The 21,642-nt window shown below is 40.2% G+C and overlaps 1 protein-coding gene across 1 annotated transcript; it reads right to left on the bottom strand.

Moving 5' to 3' along the window:
• Positions 1 to 295: 295 nt before the first annotated feature.
• LOC121508853 (somatostatin-like receptor F_48D10.1) lies at positions 296 to 19,214 on the bottom strand. Its single transcript, XM_041785965.1, has 5 exons — positions 18,633 to 19,214; positions 9,745 to 9,885; positions 9,269 to 9,541; positions 5,746 to 5,892; positions 296 to 502 (listed from the first exon to the last, which is right to left on the bottom strand). The coding sequence occupies exons 1-5, from the start codon at positions 19,212 to 19,214 to the stop codon at positions 296 to 298; spliced, it is 1,350 nt and encodes a 449-aa protein (XP_041641899.1).
• Positions 19,215 to 21,642: the final 2,428 nt, after the last annotated feature.

The raw sequence follows: 21,642 nt of genomic DNA on the forward strand, positions 1-21,642 counted from the left end.
TGAGTCGAGGTTCCTGTGTGTTGATGTAGGAGCTGGGACAATGGCTGAGAGCAGCTGAAAAGGCACTTCTGTCAGACAGCTGAATGGAGAAAAAGATGGAGCCTGGTAGAAGAAGGTTCAACGAGTACAGATACACAAAAGGACCAAAAAAAATTCTGGATGTTTTTTAAAATATGTAGGAAAATGTTGCACTGCATTTTGAATGAATGCATGTATGAGAGTGTCTGAGAACTGTCTGATGGGGATTTTTATATCTGCTTTTAAATCAGGTTTTCTTTCCTCTGATGGTCATTGGTTACTCTTGCTGAGAAGTTGCAGATGCAGAGGAGGACGGAGTCCCCAGGGCAGTGATGGTGGGAAGTTCAGGCGGGGTTACCATGGGGGTTACCGTCATGCTTGGTCCGATTCCTGCACGGGCAGAGGCAGACAGACTTGGATGGCTGAAGCAGTGAAGGTCAGCAGCTGTGAGAGGGGTAGGCATATCTGCAGGCTGGGGAAAGATCTTCACAAAGAGAAAGAGAAGAGAGTCAGTCATGGAAGAAACAACAAGGAGAGAAGAAACAAGCAGTAGGATTTTTTTTTTTAAGTTGATGTTGAGGTCTTTCAAGTGCAAAAAAAATTAATACTCGTTAATTTACCAAATTAACTTTCAGTTCCTCCAGACAGTTGTGATGCTGCATTTGGAACTGTTTAAGCAAATTGAACTGTTTCCTCAAAATTCTAATCATTTTTTGCATTTTTGTCCAGACACAGCAACTCAAACAAATGGCCCCTCACCTCCACCTGCATCCACCTGATCACATGCATCCAGATGCATTGGGGCTTTTCCACTATAACTTTTGGGGGTGCCAATTCAAACTGTTTTACTTTCCATCACAAGTTTGGCCACACTGAGCTTAACCGGGCTACCGAGTTACACAGAGCTGCACCCAGAATAGTCCTGCTCTGAAGCAGGGCCCAAGTGCGTCTGCCCCACCTCCAAGTGTGCCACGGTGACGTCACAGTGGCTTGTCATCATTTGAGGATGCTTCACAGACGTGTTAAAGTAGGAGCCGCTACACAAAACTTTGAAATAACAATGCTCACTGAAGCGCAGCTATTTAACATCATCGACTCAAAACTCTGCATCATCAGCTCAAGACACACCCTCAAATGGTAGCTCAGCTGTGGTAGGACAAGCAAGTGCCCTGCTGCGCTGCCATGCCAAGTCAAACTAAGTAGAGCCAAGCTGCTCAATGTAGGGGAAAAGCCCCATATGTCATTAGACTGACATCATTGTTAGCTTGGCCCTCCAGGACACAGACCACTGGGACTCCTTTATCTGTCCTTGGCCCTCTTCCAGCTCAACACTACGTCGCCTGTCATGGACAGAGGTGGTGGCCCACAGCAAGAGTAGGAGCTTGGCTATCACAGCTTCACCACCTCGCCTGGATCTTTCAAACTGCTTTGCGGTTCTGGGCGATGAGGCTCCGGCACAGCTCTCTGCTGTCCAACCAAGTAAGCTTTCGGCTACCCAACAACCACAACTGTTGGCTGCCCGGCTGAAAACAAGCTAAACTGAACAGGGGCCTACATCGACAGTGGCTGCCGCTGACACTGCTGCTTCACTCCCAGCTTTACAAGGCTGGAACGAGTCAGGCGGTGGGGCATCCTACAACGGGGAGATCATTACCAGCCATGCAAACGACCTCCTCCCCCCGTAGTAGGATGGCAAAGGAAGCTGTGATCCAACGCTCTGGAAGTCCCTCACCCAGGCCCGCATGGAGACCCTCCAGCGGTCCCTCCCTGCAGCTTCTGCCAACGACCCTTGTTTTTAGAGATGCCCTCATCCGAGGGATGAAGTCCAAATTGTTGTTGACCCACTGCATACCCAGAGCTCAGGTAATAGGCCACGATTGTCGTGCATGTCCAAACTTGTCAAAATGGATTTTGATCGTCTTTTTAACATCCTTAAATCCAGTGGGAAAAGCTTTTTTTTTTTTATCTCCGGTCCCTTACTGATGATCAAAAGTGTGTGTGAGCATCCTAGCAGGCTGCTAAACTGTGGCTATGTTGACAACTTCAACACCTGTTGGGATAGGGATGCAGTTTTTAGATGTGATGGTCTCCATCGGAACAACCGGGGCAAGCAAATGCTGCCCAGTGATATATTTTATGCAGTGTCTTCTTAACCCATGCTCTCCACTGTATTTCCAAAGCTACTGAGGTCACTTCAGACAGTGAATGACATCCCCGGGGCCAAGTTCACGTGACTTTGGTTTTGTTTTAAACGTAAAGCGTCACACTGTCCTCCATTACAAAGGGCCTGGGAATCATCCATTTAGATGTTAGGAGCCTAGAGCACAAATTAGACCATGTTAATGTTTAAGTTGTACAGTGTGAACCAGACATTTAAGTTTTGACTGAATTCTGGTTATAGGAAAGTATCAAAGACTGTGATATAGCCTTGGCAGGTTACACTCTATTTAGAGTGGACCGTGTTGGGAGAGGAGGTGGAATAGCAGTTTACGTCAAATCTGATCTGTCCGTGTCTGCTTTAGATTCTGTCACAAAGTCTAAATGTTTTGAATGAATTGCCTTAAAGATCCAGTTGGGACTTTCTAGGCTGGTGGTGATTGGTGTGTATAGACCTCCATCTGCTGATGCAGATTCTGTACAGTCTTTAACATATCTATTTTCAAAGTATGTTTATTCCAAATGCTTGTTGTTGGTGATTTTTGCTTGAACTGGGTGATTAATACTTTAGACTACTTAAAGGAAGTAAGTTCTAACCTTCACCTGATGACATTGGAAATGAGGGAATCCTCAATCTACTTTCTAGAATGAATAAAGATTTTAATGAATGAATGAATGAATGAAACTCATCAACTTGCATTACATAATGAGAAGAGTAACGCGTTAGAGTACATTTGTGTTACAAAATAACCTCTGGTTCAGTTATTTATCACATGTAGTGGACGGCTCATCTGCCTTTGAAATAATCAGTTCTACCGTTATTCTACAGTCACAATCTGACACGGAGATAGGCAAAGGCATCTAGTATCACAGAGAGGTTGTACATAATAAACATGCATGATTGGAACGGCTGCACAGCTGATTCAATTAAAACAACATGAGCTGTTAACTGACAAGGCAATGCTCATCTTCTGCGGCTCACAGCTATGTGCCAACTTGCCAACAGGAAGGAGAGAAACAGAAACAGTGCAGATGCTTCATGAAACTTCTATAATTGGGGATTTTTCTTTCAGTAATGGATAACTTTTACGATAAGGTAACCAATAACAGATTACTTTAACTGTAGAGTAACACATTGTGTTATTTGTAACTATGATACAAGTAATCTGAGTGTTATTTTGGAAAAGTAACACCTCTTAATTCTGAGTAAATCATAAGAAAAAAAAAACGTTTTCCTCAGGTTCACAAGCAGAAGTCGAAGTAACTTGGCAAACCAAGAAAAACCAATAGTTTTTGTTTTTAGGACATCTGGAAGGGAAATTTTGTTCTTTAATCAGAACACCAGATTACTTCTGAAGTTGTTGACTAGGCTGAACAAAAATCAATGCAAAAAACAAACAAACAAAACAAAACAAAAAAAAACAAAAATAGACTTGGCCATTATTTGTTTATGCTAGCTGTTGTTGCCGAATTAAACCAGTTTTGATTTCAGTCACAATTCTAGCTTCCCATGCTCATGAAAACAAGATGATTGTGATTCAATGATTAATGTGTCACATGCTGGGCTACACTCATTGATCAATAGGTTTATTATGTAGTAAATATTTCAGTATTTACTGGGATATTTTGGCCATGAAGTGACAATTTTGTCATTATATATCATTAATATACATATTCATGTTTTTTACTCATTTATCTTCATTTATTGATTGTTTTTCATAGTAATAAGAGTTTTTAAGTCCCATAAATGCATGTAAGGCAAATGTTGTAAAAATCTGTGCATTATGGTGTTTAATAATCATGATCTCAATACCAATCTCACAACTACACGTGGAGGTGTGTCTGTGTTTCTGTCTGTGTGTGCGTCTGTCTCAATATGGACACCACAATGTTGCTCCAATTCTCCTTGATATCTCTCAGAAGACTTCTTGGGTGTACTGGTTCAAAACTGGTGCCATTTGAAAAAATTAAAAATAAAAAAAATCAGATTTTCCATAAAATCCTAAAGTGTTGCACCTCCTGCTTCAGTTTACCGCCAAAATGCCAATAAGCTGACGGCCTTCACGTCCAAACACACATGTCAAAAGATGGAAATTACACCAGGCTCATGCCTCTGTTTTTTTGCTGCTTAAGCATGTTTGAATATGTGTCCGTCTCTGTGATGCCAAACGGTGTGATGCTTTGTTAAAGCTCCACAATAAAGTGCATGCACTATAACTTTGTAAATAAGGCACAGCTTTTTGTACTCCTCTTATTGTGTTGTAGGCCAATCACCACAAATACGTTTCTCTTGGAGATGCTGAGCCACTATGCAGTTAATTGGTAACAAAAAAAAAAACACTCCTTTCCACACAAATTTTCCATTTTGCAATAAGCATCTAATGACGAGGACGATAACAGCATGGTGTTAACAGAGTACAGATTAGTCTACTATATGTGAGAGCTGATGGAAGTGTGCTGCAGTTTTTATGACGCACAAACTTTCCTGAGAAACAATTTCATCTCAGTACGACTTTAAAATAAATCATGCTAAATGATGAGTAAATAAGGTCAGTAAAGTTTACTTTGACATTGCTATTACTAAGCCATAACCAGGAGTTGAATCAGTCTGAGACTCTCAGCTGTTTTTTTATGTGAGGCACCATTATGCATGATGAAGATGTGAGTGTTGCAGTTGTTCTCTTGGAGTTTTCCTTCATTCAGGAAGAAAACTTTGTCATGGTGGTTCTTAAGTGAACACATTAATATTACCATTCCTTCATGTAAACATACTGTCTACTGTCTGTTATTCTGAATATTTAACATGGATTGTCAGAATCTGTGCAGGATGCGGGCAGGATTGGACGGCACGTGCTACAGAAGTGGGCGGTAATGGTCAGAAATCCAGTGGGAGTGGGACTGAGAAAAGCGTTCCATGCAGCGCTCTAGTCAAAATAATAATGATTAGGGCGCGCCGGTAGTCGAGTGGTTAAGGCGCACGCCATATACACAGGCGACCCGGGTTCGAATCCGGCCCGTGGCACTATTTCCTGCATGTCTCTCCCCGCTCTCCTCCCTGTTTCCAACTCTATCCACTGTCCTATCTAATAAAGGCCAAAAATAAATAAATAAATAATAATGATTAGGATTTTTTCTATAATTGAGCAGTTCTACTGCTAACCACATGCTGTGAATTACTGAATAGTCAGCCGTCATTTCTAATGAGTAAATTCTTCTCTTTATGATAAACACAAATGATCTCATTTCACTTCCTGCTTCAGAGTTTTTCCTGATAAAACCCCCTACAGCAGCATTAATTCACCATCCTTTAATTAGATCTACACATACATTTCTGTAAGACTGGTGTGCTACAGAAGTGACTCTCTGTGCCCGATCTGATCTGATGCCTCAGAACCGGTAAACCCTGATCATGTGTGTTGTGTGTGGGGCTGTGAATGTGACAAGTTTATTTTCATTGCTCTTCCAAAAGTATTAATGGTATTGTAAGCTCTCTGTTTACCTGTTATCCTTGTCATTAAAATCCCTATATTTGTAAGAAAAACACAGAAGCAAAGAGACATACAGTAGTACCTGGCTGCTCTGTGGGTCATGATAGGCCTGGTCACGAGGGGAGAGCACAACGCAGTCATGTGCCGTGGTTTTCTCAGTGCGAGGAGCGCTCGGGTCTCCGTCATCAACACCACTGGCCTTGCATTTCATACTTCTCATACACAGGACCTGCAAGGCATAAAATGAACAAAACAACAATCGGAGAATCAGAAGCAAACTCAGAAATACAGCAAGCATATACGGCTTGGCCCGACCACACAGATGGTTTGAATTCTGACCTTTACTGTGCATGACTGCTGATTATGACATCAACACCTAGATGTTAAAGTTGCAATGGACAAGCAGATACACACCAAATTAAATGAACAATGTCCAGTCGTACCTTATATTTTAAATATGTTCTGTCAACAGTGGATGTTTAATAAACAATGAAGATGCTGCTAAATAGTAGCATGAGTTCTGATTTACTGGTCATTCTTAACCTTTATAGTCGGGCTGTCAGACGTGCATAAACTGTGATTAATTAAAGCATTCAATTTTTTAAAATCAGGATTTATCATTTGCTTTATTGTCCCTTTCAGCACACTGGTTAAGCAACTGAAGCATCTTGCTGGACCACTGCTCCTTAATGTCTCATTTTACCTTAAAAACTCACAGACAGCTCAGTGGACAAGTCAAACGTCTTCTGCCCCTTTTGTTATCAAGCATTTGCTATGGGTTCTTACTGATGATGTCACACAGCAGTGGAGAACACCCCTTGGAGGTCTGGTGATTCCCACATAGAGAAACGCTAGTAAAAAGGCAAACTGCCACTCAGATGGCAGCTAGCATCTTTCCCCCAAGAAAAACTTTCATTGTGGTACTGCACTTTTCTTTTGATAAAGAAATACTGCCCAGATTTGAAACAACAAAAACAAAACAAAACAAAAAAAAATCAAAAAGAAAAACCTGCGGCTAAAGCTACGTCTGAGCTAATAGCTTCACCGGCAGCGTTCACCACTACTGGCTTGGAACGCAACTGAACCCCATCCATTATTCATGCTGAAGCAGATCGGGAGAAGAGTGAAAACATCTTTTCTATCATGAAAAGCTTTCAATTCAGTTTTGTGATCATTTTGATAAATAAATGTGGTCCAGTTCTGATAAAAGTAATGCCATACTATAGGTTGTTTGCAATCATGTGATCCCAAATGCCTGATGGGGGGCAGGAAGTGGGGGACAGCCACTGGAAATGAATAGGGAGAGAGGAAAGTTAGCACTCAACAGCTCAGAAGGGACCTGTACGCTACAATAATCATCAGAAAATGTCTAAATACATTGAGTATGATCCCTATACTTTACAAGAAATTATTTTTTTCCCACAGTTTACCAATATACCTGGCATGGAGCCGATCAATATCACAAGTCAGTCAGTCCTGCAGACCTCTCAGCATCGTCTAGCCAGAGGAAGGGAACTGGAGTCTAGAGGAGTCTTGTACTGAGCTAAGAGGCTAGCTGAGCCCTTTTGACATATATTAAATATCCTAATTTTGTCACAAACATGCTTTTAATTGAAACGCTGATGCACTATCAACCGAAAAAGCCTTGTGGGGTAAAAGTCTGAGTAATGATGTGCCATTCATGAACAAGCATGTTTACAAAATGGCTCTTTAATGTGACCCACTGTAGCTAGCTCCTGTTTGAGTGTAGTTTCCAATCCTCCTGGCATTATTTAATCCATATTGAAAAAGCCAAACTGGGACCAAATGAAGAGCTATTTGGGAACTGATAAACCAGCTCTACTGAGCTGAATGATCTAGATCTCCAAAAAAAGACAGAGTTCCAATCACAATGTGCAAGACTGGACGAGCATCAGTAAGATCAGAGTTTAATGTGAAAAAAAAACATGACAAAACTGGACTGAACCAAACCAAACCACACCGCAAAGCAAGAGTATGGTGTGACACCACTCGTCCAGACTTTATGAAAGCCTGGAATTCCTGCCTGCTGTTTTTTCAGCTTTTTAAATAATTTTTTTTTCTAAATATTTTGCCACATTTAGGACATAAAAGTAGCTAAAAAATTAAGAGTTGTTTTATTTGAACATACTTTGTATACTTGGCATAGCCAAAAATAGCTCAAAACATGGTCTTTTTGGTAGTATTTGTCCATATAGAAATCACTTCTTGTCCCCTAAGAGAAGTTCTCTGCTGCTGCTTGTCGTCATCTGCAAAGAGACTACAGCTCTATCCAAGCTGATTGCTGCACCAGCGGCAGCCATTATTAAAAAATAAACCCATAGCTACTGCCTCGTTCTCCTAAAATGACACTGATTAATCAGGCCTGTTCTCAGACTGGGCAACAGATTAAATGGGTGCTGTACTTCCTGTAAAGTCAAAGCATGCTGTTTAGGTAACCCAGGGAACATCTTTTGACCAGAGCCTTCAATGCTAAGCAAAAGTCTATATACATTTTGCAATAAACAGTTACATTTATGATGAAGGTGTACCTGGATGGTACCATCCATCCTTGTTTGCCTCAAACAAAGCGCTGTGTTTCAATATAATCTTTATACTAAATGCTTTTTGCATTGTCTAGCAGAGACCTTGGCTATGTCATGAAGAATTTCAAGGCTCCTCTTTAGTTCAAGGAGTTTAAGCCTTCAATAAATTCAGAGTTGTTTTATTATATCTGAGTAGAATGGCCTCTTTAACACAACCTTGACAACCTTATGTGCTTTAGTACACTGCTAAGAGAAAGGTTCTGGTTTCTGAGTTCATACTACTGCTTCACACAGCAGTAGGGCAATAATATCTACCGAATGGCAGCTTTTTTCTTAAACCCAGTGTTCGTTTCATTGACTATAAATATGACTAAAAGGTTTGCTGACTGCCTTTTACCATCTCTATAATTATGCTTTTTTATGGTCTTTGTGTTTTCTTTCTGCTTCTTTTCTGATTGAAAAAAATAATAGACGCTGTGTAGGACATTTTTACCAAAGTCTCGACACATACAGCTTATAAATAGTGCTTTTCTCTAGTTAATTCTAGCTTAAGGTAAAAAATGACTATTTTACTTAACTTTTTTTTTATCTCAGCTGTCCAAGTGTACATGCGCAAACTACTGCACTCTTAATACACAAAGAGCTTCTGTTCTGTCTCCTATGGCTTCTCTTTACAACTGTCTGATCTTAGGTCAGTATTATTTAGCTGTACATCTCATGCATAACAGTTTACGATTAGAAATGTGTCGCTGAACATTCAGTGATTAGACTACAATAGCTGATCTGCACAAGAGGGTTGTAGTGCATTCCTAACAATCCAAAATTAATAGATCAACGGCATAAAAACTGTTAAAAATGACAGAAGAGGTCCATATTTAACACAGGACATCTCGCTTTCTTATACATTAACGGGATGGATGCCTGACTTCCTCTTCTTCTCTGTCTAATCAGATAAATGTGACTGAATATTAAAAAAAAACCACTTTAATCTAAAGACAAGGTCTGATTTTAAGATAGCTGTGAACCCTTGCACTGATAACACCCAGACAACATTTAGCCTACATGTCTGAAGCTCTGCTTGAAGTTCTCCGACAGAAACCCGTAGAGCACCGGGTTGGCACAGGAGTTGGCGTAGGACAGGATGACAGTGAAGAAGTAGATGCCTGCACTGGCGCTTGACTCTGGTATGATGACCACCAGGTTGATCATGTTCATGATGAAGAACGGCAGCCAGCAGAGCACAAACACCACCACGATCACCACCACCATTCGTGTCACCTTGCGCTCCGAGCGCCGACGTTTTGTGAAGCCCGCCCGTGCCCCTGAGGTCTTCACCTGTGAGGAAAACACCCAAGGGGTCATATTAGGATGGTGGTGAATTTAAAAGAGATAATGATGAAGGAGAGGAGGAGGAGAAGGAGGAAGAGGAGGGGAAGGAAACAGAGGTTGATGGAAATGAGCATTGTAGATGATAATTTCAGGATGAATTTATACATGAGCTGTTTTTAAATAGGCCAAACACACACACACACACTCACTTTGATAACAATTAGTAGATAGCAGAGGCAGATGATGAGCAGTGGCCCAAAGAAGCCCAGCGTAGCCGTGTAGAGGATGAAGGCTGTTGACCACACATTTGTTGGCTCAGGCCAGATCATGTTGCAAGAGTTAAATGTGTCCTAAAAAGAAATAAATTTAGTCAAAAGTAATTCAGAAATATTAAAAACAAGATTTATAAATTATGCTCATTATCTGAGGAGGTTGATAATAAGTCTCTGACTATAAAACTTAAAGAGTAACCAGTAACTAAACCCTCAGACCACTTCCTTTTGTTTTAGATGAAAACCTACAGTTCCTATAGAAAGTATTCACCCACTTGGATGTTTTACTCTTTTATTGGTTATATAAATCATTCATGGTCAATATAATTTGCCCTTTAAAAAAAAAACCACAATACCTCTTTAATGTCAATGGGAAAAAAGATTTCTACAAAGTAATGTCATATAAATAAAAATATGTAATGTAAAATAAGCAACTGTACAAATATTCATCATAACAGTTAATGTAACAGACCTAAATCAACAGAGGTCCAGCAAATTGGTAATAGTCTCACAATTAGTGAAATGTGGATCAACAGAGAGCAGTGAATGTGCATCCAACCGGCTTCCCGGGTTCTTCACCGGTCAAAGCTCTATGGAGAATGGCAAAGAGGATGCCACTGTTGAAGAAAATTCATATAAATCTCAACCAGAGTTTGACAAAAACAAGAGGTAGACACCATCGTCAAGTGGAAGAAACTTCTTTGATCTGATGAGACCAAAATGGTGATTTTTGGTCATCAGACAAAACGCTGTTTCTGGCACCAAACACCACACTTCACCACAAGCTCACCATCCCCACTGTGAGGCATGGTGGTGGCAGCATTATGCTGTGGGGATGGTCCTTGGCAGCAGCCGGCCCTGGAAGGCCGGTAAAGGTAAAGGGTAAAATGAATATGACAAAATATGGGCAAACTCTAAAGGACAATTTTATTCAGTCTGCAAGAGTGGGAGAAGATTTATTTTCCAGCAAGAAAATGACCAGGAGCATCCAACAAAAGCTACACAGAAAAGAACGACATTAAGGTAAATGTTCTGAAGTCGCTGAGTCAAAGCCCAGACCTCCTTCCGATAAAGAATTTGTGGCTGGACTTGAAAAGCGCTGTTCATCCCCGATCCTGCAACCTGAAAGTTTGAGTGTTTTTGCAAAGAACTGAGTAAAAGCCTGCAAGCCTGACTGAGACCTATCCACACAGACTCCAATGGCACATTTACTAAATACTGACTCGAAGGGGGTGAAAATTTATGCAGTCACTTGTTTTACCTTACATATTTGGCATTACTTTGTAGAAATCTGTTTTCACTTTGACATTAAAGATATTCTGTTGTTTTCTTTTTATTTATAAAAGTCAAATTATATTGACCATAATTGACCAGTCTGCATCATTCACCCTCCAGAATCCCCTGCCTTGTGAACACCTTTTTCTGAACACCCTTCTGAAGATAAACTGGAAAACACTGACCCCAGCCAAAAAAACTGAATGGAAAATTTGTCATCCAAGTAAGTTTATGGCTGTTGCTTGATTCCTCTGATGGCTGATAAATAGACAAGCTACAGTTGGAACAAAATGTTTACCTTATGAAAACAGTGTGTCAGCTGTTGAAGTGAAAAGAAATGACTAGTTTTAGCTGATCAGATGTCAATACACTGAGGCAGAAGAACACGTAATTTAAAGTTGCATTGCAAAATAGTGCCAAATATGGAGTCTTTCTGGAGGAAAATCATAAAGCTTTTTTTTAGGTTTTTCTCTAGCCCATGTTTACCTAAAACTTGCTAAATTATACAGAGTAACTAACTGTACCCTGTCTGTAGCACTGTATAGCCCAGCCCTAAAATATGCAATGCACACTGAAATCTATAGAGGCTATACATTGCTTTTGGTAGCAATGTATAGCTACCAAAAGCAACTTCAAAAATACCTAAATATCTTTTTAAATACCATGCTCATTACTAAAAATACACATTGCAACTGACCTCTACAGGTTGAAACTGTGTACAACAACTGTTTTTTGGAAATTACTAAGTGCTCTGGGACATACACTATATTGCCAAAATTGCACTATAATGCCTTGTCTCACATATGAATTTAAGTGACGTCCCATTCTTAATCCATAGGGTTTAATATGACGTCGGTACACCAGTTGCAGCTAAAACAGCTTCAACTCTTCTGGGAAGGCTTTACACAAGGATTAGGAGTGTGTTTATGGGAATTTTCGACCATTCTTCCAGAAGCCAATTGTGAGGTCACACACTGATGTTGAACGAGAAGGCCTGGCTCTCAGTCTCCGCTCTAATTCATCCCAAAACACCAAACTCTCTCATCCATGTCTTTATGGACCTTGCTTTGTGCACTGGTGCAGTCATGTTGGAACAGGAAGAGGCCATCCCCAAACTGTTCCCACAAAGTTGGGAGCATGGAATTGTCCAAAATCTCTTGGTATGCTGAAGCATTCTGAGTTCCTTTCACTGGAACCAAGGGGCCAAGCTCTGCTCCTGAAGAACAACCCCACACCATAATCCCCCCTCCACCAAACTTTACACTTGGCACAATGCAGTCAGACAAGTATCATTTTTCTGGCAACCGCCGATTGCCAATGCGATTCGTCACTCCAGAGAACGGGTCTCCACTGCTCTAGAGTCCAATGGCGGCATGCTTTACACCACGGCATCCAATGCTTTGCATTGCACTTGGTGATGTATGGCTTGGATGCAGCTGCTCAGCCACTGAAACCCATTCCATGAAGCTCTCTATGCACTGTTCTTGAGCTAACCTGAAGGCCACATGAAGTTTGGAGGTCTGTAGCGACTGACTGCAGAAAGTTGGCAACCTCTACGCACTATGTGCCTCAACATCTGCTGACCCTGTTCCATCATTTTACGTGGCCTAACACTTCGTGACTGAGTTGCTGTCATTCCCAAACGCTTCCACTTTGTTATAATACCACAGATAGTTGACTGGAATATTTAGGAGCGAGGAAATTTCACCACTGGACTTGTTGCACAGGTGGCATCCTATCATTGTTCCACGCTGGAATTAACTGAGCTCCTGAGAGCGACCCATTCTTTCACAGATGTTTGTATAAACAGTCTGCATGCCTAGGTGCTGGATTTTATACACCTGTGGCCATGGAAGTGATTGGAACACCTGAGTTCAATTATTTGGATGGGTGAGTGAATACTTTTGGCAATATAGTGTATGTTGTGCCATCTGTCATCACTACAGAGCTTAAAGATAACAGCCCACTTTTTTCAGACCGTTACCCTCACTGGGAGCAGCCCACAGCCAAAATCTGCAGCTCAACCAATCACAGGCATTTCTGTGACAGTCCAGGATTGTTGGTAATGTAGTGCTGTCACCGCAGATTGTGCAAAACCATGTTTTTTTCAAAGTAAAATGGATATTTTACATCCTCTCCTCAAATCATGTATCTTTATGACCCCCATTTAAATCAAATTATTTTAAAAACTACAATAAAGTTCACTAGTAGCAACAGAACATCTAAATTTCTCAGGCAAATGAAGCATCAATCAATCAGGAATGTTACTGTGACACTCTAGGATTGTGGGTAATGTAGTGCTGTTGCTTGAGATTCTGAATAAACCATGTTTTTCTTAAAATAAAGTGGATCATGTATGAACTTGTCTCTTCTGACAATATATCATCATGCTACACTTGCAGTAGGTCGGATCAGTTATGACATCATGGCTTATAATCAGCCTTTATAAAGCAGCATCGACGGAATAATGTTGTGGCTGATAATGGACAACAGAAAGGGGGTAGTGGGTGTGTCTTATCATCCCTCCTCCCACCCAGCCATTTCCATGACTTTGTGAAGGCATATTTTGAAATTCCAGGACACATGCATCTCAGTTGAACCTTTGGGGCTCAGTTACCTCACCCTTACCTTAACCTAAAAATTACATGATCACAAGGTTTTAGATAGGCATTTTGAATGCCACTGCAAGAAAGTGTCATGTTTCTGTCTACCCATCAAGTCTGTTTGGTTGCTATCGAACCAGTGGCCTTCACTACTACTCACCAGCATGTTTCAGAAAACCCTGAAGTTACATCCTTTTCAAACTCTTTTCTAAAAGCTTTAGTGTTTTCTGTTACAGATCTTTCTGCATTGCTTTTTTCTTTCAGTGCATGTATAAATAGCTTTTGTTTAAGTTCTTGGAGGTGTTTAAGAAACTGCACATAAATTCATCAGTTCTGTCTCTTCATTGTATGTCCTTCCATTAATACCAAATAGTGCAGGATAATATTCAGTTCAACATCTTACTTTGTGTGAAAGTCTAAAGCCAGTGCTTGAAGTGGGCTGGTCTCAAGGTAAGAAATTAACATGGAGGGGGCAGCTGGACGATGGCCATCAGGAGGCCAGAGCAGTACAGGAAAGGTTGACACAGCAAAGTGCCAAACTGACATATGCTCCCATATCAGACCTGACCTGAAAAGCCCAGTGAGTGAGTTTTGCCCAGATTTCATTTATTGGGCACTTGAGGTTCTTGGCAAACTTCAGTGTAGCAGATTTTTTTTTTTAGAGATATGCCTTGCAACAATTCTGTCTCTGAGCTCTGCAGGCATTGGTTTTTGCTCTGAAATGCATTGTTAGCTGTGAGGCCTTCTGTAGAGCGGTGCCTTTCTAAATCATGTCCAATCAATTTAATTTACCCCAGGTGGACTTCAATCAAGGTGTAGAAACATCTCAGGAAAGATCAAAAAGAATGGGAGGAACATGAGCTAAATTTTATGTGTTGTTGCCAAGGCTCCCCTCCGTCAATGTGATACTTTCATATTTCTTAATTTTTCATCAATTTCCTACAATTTCTAAAATTCTGTTTTCACTTTGTGAAAAAATTATGGAGTACTGAGTGTAGATGAATGACAAAAAAACTTTTTTTTTCTGGCACATCAGGCTGAAACATAACAAAATTGAAAAAAATGAAGGGGGGTTTGAATACTTTCCAAATGCACTGTAATTAAGATGACAGGAGGCTGTTAAATATGTAGCTCTTCCTGGGGCTGCTTTGAGTGGTACCAAGATCACGATTATAAGACACAATTACTTGTTGATTTTACAACATCTGAAATGCCTGCATTGCAAAAGCAATAAATAAAATGAGTGAAAAAACAAATATAAACAGTGTAGTAACTATTACTCAACAAAAATAATTACTTTTATGGCCAAAGTATAACAATAATTTGGTCAAATGACAGATTTTCTTGCTTTACATACACTCAAAATATTAATCTGACTTCTTTTGTCAGTTTTATGCATTTTAATTACATGAAAAATTTCCATCCAGTTTGGTTAAATAATTCTAACTTAAATCAATAAATACAGCTTACATAACTCTACCTAGCTACAGGCAGTATGTGTCAAGGTTTAGCAAAAATGCAAAAACAAAATGAGAAGGAGGAGGATGACCAAAATGCAGACTCAAAAGAAAATCCAAGTTTAATAATGAAACGGCAAAAACTACAAATAAAAATCTTTAAACTAGGTGCACAAAAAAAGTCACAGAATACAAAAATCTCACCAGAGAAAAACACGAGAAACACTAGGCACAGACTGACATTCAAACTGGGAAGACATGCAACAATCTGACAAAGGACAGGGAGAAACAGAACCTAAATACACAGGGAGTGATTGCACACGGAGAGGTGTGGTGAACAAGACTCAGGTGAAACTAGTGAGGGGAATCACAGTGGAGGGAAACTGAGGCAGGAAGAAAAACTGGAATCACACACAAGGGAAGGCAACTACAAAATAAAACAGGAAACTTCACAATACACAAGAACACTGGACCAGGAAGAGACACTAGGAGGGGAGCAAGGAAATAAATACAAACACAGGGAGTTAAACTAAACATGAAACACAGGGGACAAAGAACAAATGCCAACACAGGAGTAAAAAACTAAGTCACAAAATACCAAAAATTAAAAACTCGGAAAACCTTCATACAAAGTAACAAGAAATATGGAAATAACAGAGAATGAATAAAGGAAACAGCAGAGAAACTCAGGATCAAAACAAATCAAAATCTGGATCATGACAGTCTGGCTCAGTGGTGGTGGTAGCACTGGTAGCACTCCCATCACTGCTGAGATTTCTGCCAAGAAATTGATTTTCACTCCACCGTCCTCTCCAGTTTAAATGCAAGTGTTGTTTTGTAGTGCACTCAGTAGGTATGAGTGATGCCACCTTTGATGTAGCAGAGTGATATGTGACAGACAACAGCTTAGTCTGAGTCCAGTCATCAGAAAATTTTGGTATAGCATTATGAGCAGCTGGGTAATTAATTGAATATCATCCACTCATGCTGCTGAAATGAAGTACAGTAAACAGGTAAAAAGTGTTCTTTCCTCTCCAAGTTGGATGTCTGTAATAACAGCAATATACAGTCAGTGTCCTTTGTTTGTCTTGAGCACAGCACTGCACAATCATCTTAAGATGTCTTTAACAGCTGTTTAAAGGTGTCTTTAACTCATGAGTTGCTCATTTTGAGTCCGTGATGTCTCAAAGAACAAAGTTGTGGCTTTGAATGAAATCAGAGAGAGGGGCAAAGCACAGAAGTGGCATATCCAAGCGCAATATTATATGTCATTTAGCCAGCGTTAATTTCATCACTAAAACTATGACTAAAAATGTTCGTCGACAGCCTTTTTTCTATGACAAAAACTAGACTAAGATGAACCAAAAATAGATCTTTTATGACTAAAACTGACTAAAAGTAAGTTTTGTTTTTGTCAAGTTGACTAAAACTAGACTAAAATGTAATTTAGTTTTTGTCGGACATTCAAACAATTCAATTTCCACTGTGTCAAAAACAATGCATCTGTCAAAAACAATGCATCTGTAGCTATTCTGCCTCTCAGCTGTAGAAAGCAGGGACCCCAGGTTTAGCAGGGTGCACAGAACACACTAGCATAACTTGCTACCAGTTTTAGGCAAGATAATAAATGCTTGGACTACAAGTAAGACTAAAATGTGAGGACTTTTTATGGACTAAAACCGGATTAAAATATTTTTGAGTTTTCATTAACTAAAACTAGACGTAAACTAAAAATGGTAGAATGACTAAAATGTGACAAACTTTTAGACATTTAATCAAACGACTAAGACTAAAACTAAAAATAGCTGCCAAAATTATCACTATTTATTTACTGCCATTATTAACACATTTAGCACAGTAGTTCTCAAACTGGGCTCCGGGGACCCCTGGGGTCCGGGAGCCACAGCTTCAGGATCCACTAAATAATTCAAAATAAATTATTAAAGTAACGCCATGTCATTAAAATGCAAATAAATACAAAAATAAATACAACTGAGATATGATTGTGACATATCATGTAAATCTATCACTCCTCAGGCATCAGTCATTTTGCTCAGGATCAGTGCTGGGTAGGGTTACTTTTGAAACTAACTCGTTAGATTACTGCGTTACATGCTGAGAAAAGTAACTTGTTATTTTACTGCATTACCTACTTCTAAAACCAACGCGTTAGAGTACTTTTGCGTTACTCTAAAACTAAAATATTAAAACCCTTTATGTTTTTATGTTTCTGTAATGGTAAATACATCAGTATGAAGAAGCTCTTTAACCAAAATAATATTTTCAATGCAATAATAAAATTATTACCTCTACCAAGGAGGTTATGTGATCAGCAGGGTTTGTTAGTTTGTTAGTTAGCAACGTAACTCAAAAAGTTGTACACGGATTTTGATGAAATTTTCAGGAAATGTCAGAAATGGCATAAGGAAGAACTGATTAGATTTTGGGAGTGATCCAGATCCCCGTCTGGATCCAGGAATTTTTTGAAGGATTCTGTACTATTGGGAGATAGGGCTAATGGCGGAGGTCTGCTTTTCTAGTTATAAATGCTATCCATGTATTTTCAAATTTACCTTTTTACAAAAAACAAACAAACAAAAAAACAGTAAAGCATATTATTTTTCCTTGATTAAGATGTCAAACTGTAGGTCTTTACATGCATTCCTGAACAGAAATTTTGTTTTAGTGGTTGTATGTGTTGCTTGATTAATTTCTGACTTCTCAGAGAAGCCCAGTGAGCAGGCTCAATTTTGGTATAAAAGGGTGAATTTAGTTTGAAACTCATCATTCCTGTTCGAAATTGTAAAATGTGGAGAGCTCACTGAAAATAAAGAGCACTTCATGATGCTGGATGGTCTCTGAGACAAATAGGGAAACACATTCTCACAGTCTGGTTAGGTATTCTTTGAGTCAGTCACAGAGATTGCTACTTACAAAATGAGCCAAGGAAGAGGCAGGAAACGAAAGTCAACTGACGCAAATGACAGACACCTCATGATTTTAAGTATTAGAGACGGAAGGAAGATCACTGCTCATCTTCAGGCAGAGATGATTGCTTCTAGATCAGAGTCTGAGAAAGTCTCCAGAACGGCCCAAAGCAGACAACTGACAGAACAAGGCTTAGTACGGGGTGTCAAACTCATTTTCAGTCAGGGGCCAGATTTGCTTTAATGAGACATCTTGCAGGCCGGACTGTTTTTTTTAAGCAACATCAATACAGCCAAATACTGATAAATTGGCTGCTGTAACTTATATGAATATATATGATCCACTATCAGATGCAGTACCATTCATTAAGTGCTGCATGTTAACATATAAGAACATGAATTAGATACCTTAGACAGAGGATTTACCTGCAAGATACCTAAGACCAGTCATGTCACAGCAGTGCAGGCTACACAGTCTAGGTCCTTCGAAAGCTTTCACTTTTGAAATGTGGCACATCTTATGACTTAAAAAACAGAAGTGGTAATCAGGAGTGGGTTGATACCTGAACATCAGAGAAGATGACCACTGGCAGGACCACGATGAAGGACACGACCCACACAGCTGCGCTCACTGCTTTTGCCACACGGGGATGCCTCCACTTGGTGCTGCGGATTGGATGAACCACAGCCAGGTAACGGTCGATGGACATGACTGTCAGGCAGAAAATAGACGTAAACTGGTTCAGAGAGTCAGCAGTCATGACCACACGGCACAGGAAGGAGCCAAATGGCCAATAGGAGAGCACATTCTGTGTGGTAAGGAAGGGCAGGCCAAGGATGTAAAGCTCATCTGCCACAGCCAGGTTCAGGATGTAGATGTTGGTGACCGTCTTCATCTTGGTGTAGCACAGGACCACGTAGATCGCCAGGGTGTTTCCGGTCAGACCGACAATAAAAACAGTGATGGAGATGATGGCTGTCATCAGAGTGCTGCTGCCCTCGAAGGGAGCACTGATGGTGGATGTGTTGGAGGAAATGTTGAAGAGATGGGAGTAGGAGAGAAGGAAAGGTAGGGGAGTGGCTCCATTACTGGAGTTGAGGTCTAATGGAAAGGGGACCCAGGGACTCTGGTCTGGGGTCTGCATTGTGGGTTTTCAAAAGGAAGCTGGTGCAACAGTGTTTTTCACAAATTTAGAGGAAAGAGTTTACTTCTGCTATGTGCGTTCATATTTTGGAAATTAATCAGTTGCAGGGAATGATTAGGACGAAAAAAATCGTAGGAAATCTGGATTAGAGGTGTCTGACCTGTACCTACTGCGTCCTGGGACTGTTAGTCTGCTCTTGTAACGGTTGAGAATCCAGTGACACATCAGACTAAATCTCTCCTGACAGAAATAACTCGTGTCCTCTCGCGCGATGTGCCCTAGAGATTTTTTCATGTATTAACACTCTAACAAGTGTCGAACACGTGGTGTCCGTAGTTTTTTATTAGACTCTATAACTGTTCATCAGGACTACACATAAACTATTATTATTACCCATCCAATGCTTTAAATGACTGATTACAGGCATCTAAATTGCAGCACATGTCATCCGCTGCGTCGTGCGTAAAGTGGGAATGGCGTTGGCATCACGGCTCTTACCCATGGCCAATCTGTTCAATACAACTTCTGTAATAATACAGTTCTTTAAAAGACAAATCTGGCGATCTTAGATGTACCCGAGGTTATGTATCTGCTGCTCATATCGTGGCTCAGTGCGTGAGGAGCGACTTTCAATGAAAAGCAAAAATCTTAGGCGACATCTCGAGAAACTAAAACGTGCGCGGTGTTTAAAGACAAAAACAACCTTACTTGGCGAACAGGGGGAAAAATATCCAAGTCCAGTTTAAAAACAGTAAAGACGCCTTGCCAAACTCCTCACGTTCTTCAGCAGCGCTCCGATGGACAGCAGCTGTCCGCGAGCTCCTTCTCTGTCCGTGGTGCTGAGCGCAGTGAGCCGTTTATGCCTGCCACCTCAACTTTCTGCCCACCAGGCTGATGTTTATACTGAGCGGTTTGTTAAGAGAGAGAGAGAGAGAGAGAGAGAGAGAGATGAACTCTGCATGGCTCATAAGTAGTTGAACCAGTCTCCTCTGCAACTATGTTGAAACGCTGTGATCACAGTGAGCGTTATTTTGAAGAAGGCCATCCTTCTAGTCTTTTTTCTAATCTTTCAAATAGCCTATTGAAAATAATAAATCACACCCATCCAGCTACAGTAAGTGTAAAAGCTCTGTGGCGATCCAGGAAGTAATCGCCTGGAGCAGGGACTGCTGGGATGGTTGGTACAGGGGAGTTCGCTATTCTGATGCACTATATTGTTCATGTTTGATTGTGTGGTTGTAGTTGTGCATGCTTTGTTTGTTGATTCATGTTTTTGGGGGAGGGTGTTCTTTCGAGTGTTGCACCATGAGTGAGGGGGATGAAGGTGCGGACTAAATTGCTGGTATATGTGTGCAAATGTGTGCTAAAAATAAGTGAAAGCTAGTCATATTCAGTGCATGAGGGTTTGTGAAACGCATTCAGTTTGTCTAGAGCTATTCCTCACCACAGCTTGCTACAGCTCTTTCCAGGGGCAGATCTTCAATAAAACGTGGTTCTTGGAAAAGTTATGCAGCACTAAGATTAAAATGCAAGTTACCTTCTTCCTCAGTAACCAAATAAATATCAAAATGCTGACTGTATGTTAATGAAATTTCAGAATTGTATTTTAATCCATTGTGTGAAGAAACTTGAGTGATTTGGTATATTTGGTGGTAAAAAAATAAATAAAAAATAAAGTCTGTTTATATTAATGTGATGTTAAACGTGCTAATTGGAAGAAAAAAAAACAATGCGAAGGGAAACAGATAAACAGGTAGGATACACAGTGCTCTTGTTGGCAGGGTGCTATAGACTCAAGCTGAGTGTGAGGACACCCACCGACTTTTAAGGATAGTGTAAGACAAAATATCAATGCACCATATCAATCTGACTTGAAATGGATTCACTGGTGCGAGCTATCAGTATTTAAGTTTTTTTTGTTTTGTTTTTTTTAATGATGCTGTAAACAGACCTTCCTGGCAGTACGATCCACCTTGTCACATCTTCATGCCTCCTCAAATTGGTGCATTTGACACAATTGAGGGTAATTCAAGTGAACAAGCACAACAACCCTTTAACTTGATATTGTGAGCCATTTTATATTCTTCAGATCTGGTGATTTATCATCATATGATAGTCTTTCAAAAGGTAAGTAACTGTAGAACCACTGCAGCATGATATTTTAGTTATCCTGGGCCATATACCACTTATAGTAGTGAAACATAATGCAACATAACATAACGAATGAATAGTATCATATCAGAATATACATAATGTACTTAATGTAATGTAACATGATGTGACGTAAGGTAAGGCAGCATAAGGTGAGGTTAGGTTATATAGGGTAATGGAAGGTATTTTAAGGGAACCTTAGCATATTGTATCCTTTAAAATGCATTTCACATTCTACAGCTAATAACAAGAAACTGTTTTGTATCATTTTGATTTT

This window comes from Cheilinus undulatus, linkage group 4 (assembly GCF_018320785.1).
Source record: "Cheilinus undulatus linkage group 4, ASM1832078v1, whole genome shotgun sequence".
NCBI lineage: Eukaryota > Metazoa > Chordata > Actinopteri > Labriformes > Labridae > Cheilinus > Cheilinus undulatus.